The sequence below is a fragment of the Lepisosteus platostomus genome, chromosome 14 (genome assembly GCF_059453375.1).
Source record: "Lepisosteus platostomus isolate fLepPlt1 chromosome 14, fLepPlt1.hap1, whole genome shotgun sequence".
In the NCBI taxonomy this organism is placed as follows: domain Eukaryota; kingdom Metazoa; phylum Chordata; class Actinopteri; order Semionotiformes; family Lepisosteidae; genus Lepisosteus; species Lepisosteus platostomus.
In genome coordinates this window covers 34,931,869-34,941,852 of record NC_142624.1, presented here as the reverse complement: position 1 = coordinate 34,941,852, position 9,984 = coordinate 34,931,869, and the positions used below count along the sequence as shown (strand labels likewise).

The 9,984-nt window shown below is 53.8% G+C and overlaps 1 protein-coding gene across 1 annotated transcript; it reads left to right on the top strand.

Annotated features, from left to right (window-relative positions):
* Window positions 1-1,008: 1,008 nt before the first annotated feature.
* Window positions 1,009-9,906, top strand: coq10b (coenzyme Q10B). Its single transcript, XM_088605864.1, has 5 exons — window positions 1,009-1,164; window positions 5,821-5,976; window positions 7,141-7,333; window positions 7,682-7,783; window positions 8,081-9,906. The coding sequence occupies exons 1-5, from the start codon at window positions 1,064-1,066 to the stop codon at window positions 8,246-8,248; spliced, it is 720 nt and encodes a 239-aa protein (XP_088461990.1). The 5' UTR covers window positions 1,009-1,063; the 3' UTR covers window positions 8,249-9,906.
* Window positions 9,907-9,984: the final 78 nt, after the last annotated feature.

The window sequence follows — 9,984 nt, the reverse complement described above, 5'->3', positions numbered from 1 at the left end:
TGGGGAGGAGAGCAGAGTGATGGAGCCAGTTCAGAGACGGGGATTATTAGGAGGCCATGACTGGTAAAGGCCAGGGGGAAATCTGGCCAGGACACCAGGGGGCACCCCTCTACTCTTTTCGAGAAACGCCCTGGGATTTTTAATGACCACAAGGAGTCAGGACCTCGGTTTTACATCTCATCCGAAGGACGGCGCCTGTTTACAGTGTCCCCGTCACTCACGATACTGGGGCATTAGGACCCACATGGACCACAGGGTGAGCGCCCCCTGCTGGCCCCACTAACACCTCTTCCAGCAGCAACCTTAGTTTTTCCCAGGAGATCTCCCATCCAGGTACTGACCAGGCTCATACTGCTGAGCTTCAGTGGGCTGCCAGTTGTGAGTTGCAGAGTGATATGGCTGCTGGCTCATATATATTAGATATATTAGTATATATATATAGCGTTTTAATCATTTTTCTCTCCAAACCTAACCACTCGGGGTTTATTAGCATATTGTGCTTATTTTATATTGTAATCTCTTGTAAATGTTTGAATCCTATCGCCTTCCCTTAATTGTTAATTATACTGGGGGCCTTTATTACCATTAACCGTGGTTATGGTTTCTCATGAACCGTAAAAACACTTTGAGAAACTGCTTACAAACCATGCATTAGTATAAGAACGAAGACCTGTTGACATTCAAAGAATGTAAAAAAAAAAAGAGAAGATTGAGCGACTGACGCAGGGGGACTGACTTTTACACATTCACATTTCACGCACAATTAGATAACTCCCCGTGCCCTCACCCCAAATTTAGCCATAACCTTTACTTAGAAAGGCAGGGCGCCCGGAGCAACTCAATCCAGCATCTCGTGACAGGCCGGGGCACACAAACACCGCAGAACACACACGCGCCCCCCCCCCTCTCCAATGACGGGCGGCTGGAGCCGCCAATGACGAGTCAGCGCTCCGGACCAGGGGCCAATCAGAGCCCCGGCCCTGCAGGGTGTGCTCGGAAAGGGGGGCGGGCCGTCGCTACAGAAAGTGTCGCCTGCGCTGGGCCTCACTTTGTTAAAGCGAAAATGGCGAGAGGCTGTAGGAGCCTGCGGAGAGCTGTTGCCGAATGTATCAATCAGTTACCGGCCGCCGCTAGCCGGGAGAGGCCACCCAGGAATGGCGTCAGGTAGGGTGTCACCTTTTTTTTTTCCAAAAAAAAAGTTTCTTCGCTCCTGCAGTCTGTGTAAAATTTCCGACCTCAAACTCTGCTGGGGTCAAGACGGTAAAACACATTCGCATATTTTTTGTTTGTTTGTTAAGAGCCGACATATGTTTTAACGAACGTGTACTCGCATAACATCTGCGTTTGTCATGGCCACTTGTTAGACGTCTTCGGAGTATGGAGATGTTTAAGTTCACGAAAACTCTGTGCACTGTGTTTTATTAAATAAAGTACTAACAGCAACATAAGGGACACTTTCGTTTTTAGATGATTTTCTCGCTTCTCCTTGAGATTTCGAGTGTCTTTGCAGCGTTTCGGTGAGTTTTAGCCCTGTGTTGAATAGTTTAAAAGTCGACAGCTGTATCGCTTGACTTGATTAACTGTGCGGAGGGGGGAAAAACTTTTATTTTTCCGGGTAGCTGGAGGACAGTACTTCGGAGAAATAGTTTTAAATCTGCAGTCACCTCTCGAGGCGGGTGGGGGGGTGGAGATTATACAAGACCTCTGCACGATTAAAACAGCTCAGGCGTACAGACGCCGGCCGAAACAAACAAACAATACAGTTATAATCACTTGCAAATATGGAAGACAGAACTGCATTCTTTTTTCTTAAGAAAAAGGCCCCTCTCCAGAGTGCTAAATGCCGTGCATAGTTTCTCAGTACCGCATCTGGGAACATCTCTCTGGGAGAGCACGGTGCTGTGAATCGGTGGAGGAAAAAAAAAATTAACTAAACGATCTTAATCGCTTGTAAGATTAACGATCCGGATCAATAGATATACACGCCTGAGATAAGGTGGGGTTCTGTTGCGGTCAAGCAGAGAGCTGACGGCTGCAGGGACAAGATATCGCCGTCCGGTCGGTCCAGGCTCGGCCTAGGTCCGGTTCCCCTCCCCGGACCCCACGGGTCGACAGGGCTGCGGTGCCCGTGTGTGTGGGGGGCGGGGGGTGTAGTCTCGGTGCCGGGGTGTTACAGACCGGTCCGGTTAAGTAGCCAGTAACCAGCTGGGTCAGTTCGCCAGGAACCGGAAACGGCACAGAACCCCTCCCCCCGACCAGCGAGGAACACCCCTGGATCAGGGGCTCCGCACTTGGAATTTTGGGGGGGTCCTGGTGTTGTGCCAGTGGCCAAGCTTGACCTGCTCTCTCCAGCCCTGTGTGCGTCAGTAGTGACCCAGGGGGCAGCCGGGTGGGTCACTGCGTTTGTGATGTCGGTTGGGCCGATGGGGGGGACCGTGGCTCTGGGCAGCAGGAATGGGGGCTGCAGGGGCCCTCCGGGACTCTTCCGGGCCTCTCCTTCACTGGGGCTGGGGGACTGGGGGGACTGACTGACTGGCTGACAGGACGGGGCCTTCTGGCGCTGTGAGCTAGAGGGGGGTCTTCTCCAGAGGTCAAAGGCATCCGGGGAGCCCCGATTTTACCATCCCCGGGGGGCAGGGAGAGCCGAGGGGCTCCACGCGGAGCTGGGGCGCAGGAAGAAAGCCCGGGTGTCGGCTGGGGCAGGCCTCAGGTGTGTGGTGGTGGGGTGTGAGGCTGAGGTGTGTGGGGGGGGGGGTGAGGACAGGCGGCTGGTGGGGAGGCGACGGGAGCTTCAGAGAGATGGGAATCAGGCAGGCGAATTCCAGGGGCCGAGCGGAGCCGGGGATCTGGGAGTGCCCTGGAGGGAGGAGCTGATCGTTAGCGCGAGAGCCGGGGGGGAGGTGTGATCCTGCTGTTCGGGACAGCCGTGGTTCGTGCCCCGTCTGTGAAGCAGGAGCGGCGCCTGGTGTACTGCCGCAGGTGAAACGGCGACTGCGTCTGATGTCTGTAGATTAAGAAGAACAGAAAGGTCGCAGACGAGGGGGCCGTTCGGTGCAACGTGGTTGTTTGGTCGTTCGGGGCTAAGTGATCCCGGGATCCCAAGCAGTAAGTCCTTGCAGGAATCCGGGGAATCCCCGTTGACAATATGGCTGGCCGGTTTGCTCCCTGAATGTGGTCAGCCATGTGTTTCCCCCAGTCCTGAATTCTGAAGTGTCCTTCTGCGAGATCTTCTCAGCTGTCCTGTGCTGCTTTTGCAGTGTTTGCTAATCCTCCTGTTTTGTTATGTGAGCCTGACTAGTTGATGAACTACATCACTATCAATGATCTACAGTGATATCAACAGCAGTGGTCCTAGTAGAGATCTCTGTGGTACGCCACTAATTACATCAACCCTGAATTGAATGATCATCACTGGTCTGTGCTGTGTTTGTGTCCATTAACCAGTTCCCAATCCAAACATCCCCCTAGAACCTTATGTAACAGAGGTAAGACTTGTTGATTCATAGTTAGTCTTTGGTTTTTATAAGTAAGAGGTACATGAGCAGTTTGCCAGTTCAGAGATATGATCCTGGTCTTGAGTGACTGGATCGCATTGCTGCTTTCCTTTCATACAGCTGGTAGAAGAACATCAGCTTCTGGACGTGTATACTGTGCTTTAATACTGCTGGGTATAAAACTTTTAAAATAATACATATAAAACTCTTTCCTGAGCCTGAAGTGGCCTCAGGCATGTTGTCAAGTTTCTCCCTGGTAAGCACCTGAGTACAATAATCCCCAGTATTTTCTCTGGCACGCTTAAAGGGGAACTGCAACATTATTTTTATATTTCGGGGTTTGAAAGAATCAGCATTGATGAGTGCATTTCAAACTGCCATGAAAGTACACTAACTTGTAAAAGCCTGCAGACTACATTTCCAGGTATGCGCAGCGCCGTGTTCTGCGATTCAGAACGAGTCAGGAAAATGTCTGGTAACGTGAAGTGGCCTTATTACATTGGAAATAAGCAAGCTTGTGAAGATATCTTTTTTTTTTTAACTCGGTAGAAATATTACTCTTGACTTCAAGATGGTTTTGTCGATAAATACTGTTTAACTCTTAACTCTGCACGCAGATCGTGTTGGAAACTTTCTGCTGTATAGCCTGTATTTACACACTCGTGTGTCACATTTCATTCGTTATCAGAGTGACTAGTGAGCAGGAGGGGCCACATCAGGTCACAATTCTCACAAGCTCTCCGGGGGTCCCGGGGTTTGTGACAACATGGTGACTTTGAGTACTTTCCGAAAGTTCTTGTTTGCTCTTAATTCGAAATTTGTAAATAAATGATCACATCAATGAATTCATTTTGTTACAGAGATTTAATAACTGGTCTGAACATATGAGGGCTGCCGTATGCCTTTAATGCTTCACCATTGTTTTGAAGCTGTATACTGAGAGTGTTATCTCCCATCTCTCTTGGACTTTAATATCTTCATAAACCTGTGCTTGAAATTCTTTGTACTCCATTTCTTTTCCTGCATGGAAAATTCGATTCTATTTTTTTTTTTTATCGTTTCACAAAGTGCTTCCTTACACTATGGTGGACGTGCAGTAAGCTGACTACAAGTATTTGTTACACCCGGGCTCTGGGCACCCGTGCACGAGCCCACCCCACCGGGCTCTGGGCACCCGTGCACGAGCCCACCCCACCGGGCTCTGGGCACCCGTGCACGAGCCCACCCCACCGGGCTCTGGGCACCCGTGCACGAGCCCACCCCACCGGGCTCTGGGCACCCGTGCACGAGCCCCGTTGTGTAAATCAAAAGCCCTTGTGTGAATCGCACTTGCTTCCACAGGAGGTCAAGGGTCGGGGGAATCTGTGGCAACATGCAGAAGAGCCCTCAGACGGACGCGTGTCCTGTGGACGTCAGAGAGTCTCTGGCCTCAGTCTCTTTCTATCTCTGTCGGTCTGTCAGATTGTAATATTAACCCACTCGGAAAAACACAGGCTGTAGTGTGGTTAGACCACAACATTTGCCCGGAAGACTGTTCAGTGCATTGAGCAATACTATAAGGACAGAATACATAAGGTGTCTTCATGGGTGGTTGTGCAGGAATATATACATATATGGAGGCAATTAGGCACAGTAATGTGTCTTTAAGGTCATAATAAGGGATAATGCAGACTCTCTGATCTTGGTTTTCTCTTGTGTAGCTGGCGCTCAAATGCCGGCTCTGGAATAGGAATGTATAATGTATGTGATGGTGTGCGTCTGGGGTATCCAGTCCTGGTCCTGCAGCTTTTCCAATTCAAAGCGACAGGTCTCTGCAGAGCTGGGAGAAGCTATTGAGCCAGTAATGAACCTGCCCCTTCAGGACCAGGCTGGCCCATGTCTGGATACACACGGGAATCCAGCGCGAAGCGGGTGGCTCTGCTCTCTTCCACTCCTGTAGAGTCTGGAGGGCGATAGCTCTGGGCTTGACTGTGCATGCCCAGCTTGAACCCAGGGCCCTGCATCTCGCCCGTGAGCAGCCGGGGGTTCTCGGTGCAGCAGGCTGATGTTGGAAGCTCCGGTTGTGATTCTGCAGCTCTCGAACCCTGGGCAGGGCTGAGGGTGGCCTGCCAGTCCCCGTGACCGCTCACCGACTGTTCCTCGGTAGGTGAGCAGGCAAGGGTCAGTCTGCCTGTCCTAGCCCTGCGGCAGCAAAATGAGCAGGGGAAAATTGCTGCTGGTTTTAATTGCCCCGGCGTTTCAGCCAGGAATGGATGATGGGTTTGGAGGTAGCTCCGGTAATTCACCTCCGCACGATCTGGTCTTCCTCTGTCTGCCTGCTGTCCAGGTACCTGTCCTCCTGTGGCATCCTGATGACCCGAGGGGCGCCCCTCCTGGCGCCGCCGCCCGGGCCCCCTGTCCTCGCGTGCAGGCGCAGCTTCCTGAACCTGGCCGCGCCCCTCATCAACAAGAGGAAGGAGTACTCCGAGAGGCGCATCATCGGGTGAGTCGCGTCGCTGGGCGGCACGGCGCTGAGGTGCTGTCAAGCAGTCCCGCCGCAGTGTGCCGGGGTGTGGCTGGTGAGTGCGCAGGTGTTAGCACAGCGTGCGCTGGGCTGGTGAGTGTACAGGTGTTAACGGTGCGGTAAGGTGTGTACAGGTGGCTGGTGAGCGTGCAGGTGTGCGCGAGGCCGTTAAGGTGATTGGAGAGTGTACCGGTGTGCAGGAGGCCGTTAAGGTGGTTGGTGAGTGTACAGGTGTTAACAGTGCGACAAGGTGTGTACAGGTGGCTGGTGAGCATACAGGTGTGTGCGAGGCCGTTAAGGTGGCTGGTGAGCGTACAGGTGTGTGCGAGGCCGTTAAGGTGGCTGGTGAGCATACAGGTGTGTGCGAGGCCGTTAAGGTGGCTGGTGAGCGTACAGGTGTGTGCGAGGCCGTTAAGGTGGCTGGTGAGCGTACAGGTGTGTGCGAGGCCGTTAAGGTGGCTGGTGAGCGTACAGGTGTGTGCGAGGCAGTTAAGGTGGCTGGTGAGCATACAGGTGTGTGCGAGGCCGTGAAGGTGGCTGGTGAGCGTACCGGTGTGTGCGAGGCCGTGAAGGTGGCTGGTGAGCGTACCGGTGTGTGCGAGGCCGTGAAGGTGGCTGGTGAGCGTGCAGGTGTGCGCGAGGCCGTTAAGGTGATTGGAGAGTGTACCGGTGTGCAGGAGGCCGTTAAGGTGGTTGGTGAGTGTACAGGTGTTAACAGTGCGACAAGGTGTGTACAGGTGGCTGGTGAGCATACAGGTGTGTGCGAGGCCGTTAAGGTGGCTGGTGAGCGTACAGGTGTGTGCGAGGCCATTAAGGTGGCTGGTGAGCATACAGGTGTGTGCGAGGCCGTTAAGGTGGCTGGTGAGCGTACAGGTGTGTGCGAGGCCGTTAAGGTGGCTGGTGAGCATACAGGTGTGTGCGAGGCCGTGAAGGTGGCTGGTGAGCGTACCGGTGTTAACGGTGTGATAAGGTGTGTACAGGTGGCTGGTGAGCGTACCGGTGTTAACGGTGTGATAAGGTGTGTACAGGTGGCTGGTGAGCATACAGGTGTTAACAGTGTGATAAGGTGTGCGCCGGGCAGCACGTCTACAGGTGTGTGCGGTACCAGCTGTGTAACGGCGGCGCTCTGCCCTCTCTCCCCAGGTACTCCATGCAGGAGATGTATGACGTGGTGGCGGGGGTGGAGCAGTACCTGCACTTCGTGCCGTGGTGCAAGCGCTCGGAGGTGATCTTCCGCAGGACCGGCTTCTGCAAGGCCCAGCTGGAGGTGGGCTTCCCCCCGGTGCTGGAGCGCTACACCTCCCTTGTCACCACAGTGCGCCCCCACCTGGTCAAGGTATGGCAACGCAAGGCCCCCCCGATTCCAAGCAAGGTTAGGTCTAGGAGCCTCAAACCCAGTCCCCACTAGCTGTGGCCTTGTAATTGTGAGTTTGACTCTTAGAGGGCTGCGGGTTGGGTCTGCTGCGTATTGTGATGTATTACCTAACAGGATTCATGTTCTGGGAGTTGGCTCTATAGAGAGGCCTTTGAGCCCCAAAAAGAGAGGCGCCTGGCGCAGGAGGAGGGAGTGGAGGTTGTAGGGTGTGTGGGACAGGGGTCAGAGGTTGGGTCCCTGAGCCGCCGCCCAGCTGGCCTGTCGCGAGCGCGTTCTTGAGCTGCCCCTGCCTCGTGCTCACCCTTCCAGGCGTCCTGCTCCGAGGGCAAGCTCTTCAACCACCTGGAGACGGTGTGGCGCTTCAGCCCAGGGATCCCGGGGTACCCGCGCACCTGCACCCTGGATTTCGCAGTGAGTGCGGTTAACCGGCCGGTGGAGGTGTTACTGAGTCCTTACTGACGGGGCGCTCAAACACTTGCACGTGCCATATTCACAGTCTTATCATTTTGAATATCTACAGAACTGTAAATAATTGTGCATTCAAATTTGGCAGAAAGATGTCATGCTTGTCCCATATGAAGGTTGTCAACCTCTTTTCACTTAAGAGATGCGCCGAGATGGACACTTTGACCAGGGGGTGCCTGCAGCGTGCGGATGCTGCTGCCCTTTGACCTCTAACCTTTAACCCCCCCCCATCCCCCATCCCAGGTCTCCTTCGAGTTCCGCTCGCTGCTGCACTCCCAGCTGGCCACCGTCTTCTTCGACGAGGTCGTCAAGCAGATGGTGTCGGCGTTCGAGCGGCGGGCCGGCAAGCTGTACGGCCCCGTGACCACCATCCCCCGCGAGCTGATGTTCCACGAGGTCCACCACACGTAGCCCCCCCCCCCGGCGCCCGCGGGGGCGGAGGGGGGTGGGGGTGGGGCAGGCAGGCGTCTGCAGCCGCTGTCCCGACAGCCACGGTGGGACCGGGTCCCGAGTCAGGAGGGGTGGTGGGGGGTTCATTTCTGCTCCCCCGAAGCCCCCCGCCCAAGTGCCTCATTCGCCCCACACGTCCACCCTCCTCTCGCGCCCGCCCCACGGCAGCGCGGTCCCCGCCCACTCCACGGGACCGCCGCCGTGCCGCTGTCCTGCGCCTGCACAGAGTCGGCACAGATCGCCGGCCGCCGGGACAGCTCCCGCTGAGGGGCGTGCCGGGGCAGGGGGTGGAGGCGTGGACCAGTCCCTGGTGTGTGGCGGCGGGGGCCGGCTCATGTTTTCTGAGCTGCCGAAATTTGTAAATAAGTCAAGTTAGTGATGGATATTTGGAGTGTTGTCTGATGGCAAGGGTTAAAGACCAGTGCTGACATGTTCAGGGTGCAGGGTGGGGCACTGTGGACCCCCCACTGGCCCTGGGCACCCCAACACACCTGCTGGGTTTGGCTCTACCCAATAAGATGTTTCATCTGTTTGTAGGAAGTTGCTCATTTAAAATTCTTACACTGCTGTGATAACTTCATACTTCCATACTTGAGCAGAGAGGGAGGGAAACAAATTGCAGAGGTTCCAGCAAAGCAAGGTTCGTTCAGTGGAGGGCTCTTTTCGGCAAGAGCTTGGCTGAAGTGAAGCCCAGCAGGTGTGGGGGTCCCTAGCGCCAGCACTGGGAGAGCCAGACTGTAACTCATCACAGTTTCAGTGCTGCAGGCTGAAGGAGAGCTTTGTGGATGGAGAGCAAGAGCTGCTCTCGAGGAGGTGCTGGGAACTCGGCCCCAGGCAGGATTGTGTTTACATAAGCTCTAGTAAGTGTTTGGGACACCAGATATCACAGTTGCACAATGCATGTTTGCATGTTGAGTGTGGTGAAACCGAGGGAACGCTGACTGCTGAATGTTGAGTGTCTGGTGGTTCCACACAATGGCAGGTGTAATTAGTTTTTGTTCCGCTCGGGCACAGACGCTGGCTGGAGTCTGTGGATGTGTCGAAGCCTGGGGCCTCAACGGTATTGTCAGCGCTGGCGTCTGGGTTGTGCTCAGGATGTCGAGCTGCACAGGGGAGGGTCTGAAGCTGTGATCAGAGGATTCCTGACGTTCTCCTTGCTGGGAGGGGGGGGGGGGGCGGGTGTGACCGTGCTGAAGTGTGCAGGGTTCTTTTAAACGTTGAATTTGGTTTTATTCTTGTACACGTCTTTTACAAACCTCGTGTTGGCGCCCTGCCCCCAGTGACCACTCTGTGATCCACGCGGTGTGCTGATTGTGTACTGTACATCTGTTGTTGTAGAAGACCAACATTTTTTAATACTGTAAACCTCACCCCTCTATAAACCCTTTCTGCCCCCCTGCTTGTTCCCTTATTTTTACTTAGGCTGTATATTGGCACCTTTGTTAATTTATTTAGTTCTTGGACAGACACATGTATATACAGTTATAAAGCACAGATAAGAGATGGAGGGGAGACATGTTTTGTTGCCAAACTGTTACCTTAAATGTAATTAAGATGTTATGGATGAAGACACAAATGCATTCTGGTTGCATGGTATAATAAACTATTTTTCTATTAAAGTCTCCATACAATTTTTTAAATGTAATATAATGCATGAGTTTCAGAGTCCTTATTTTCTTCTGTAAATGTGAATTCAT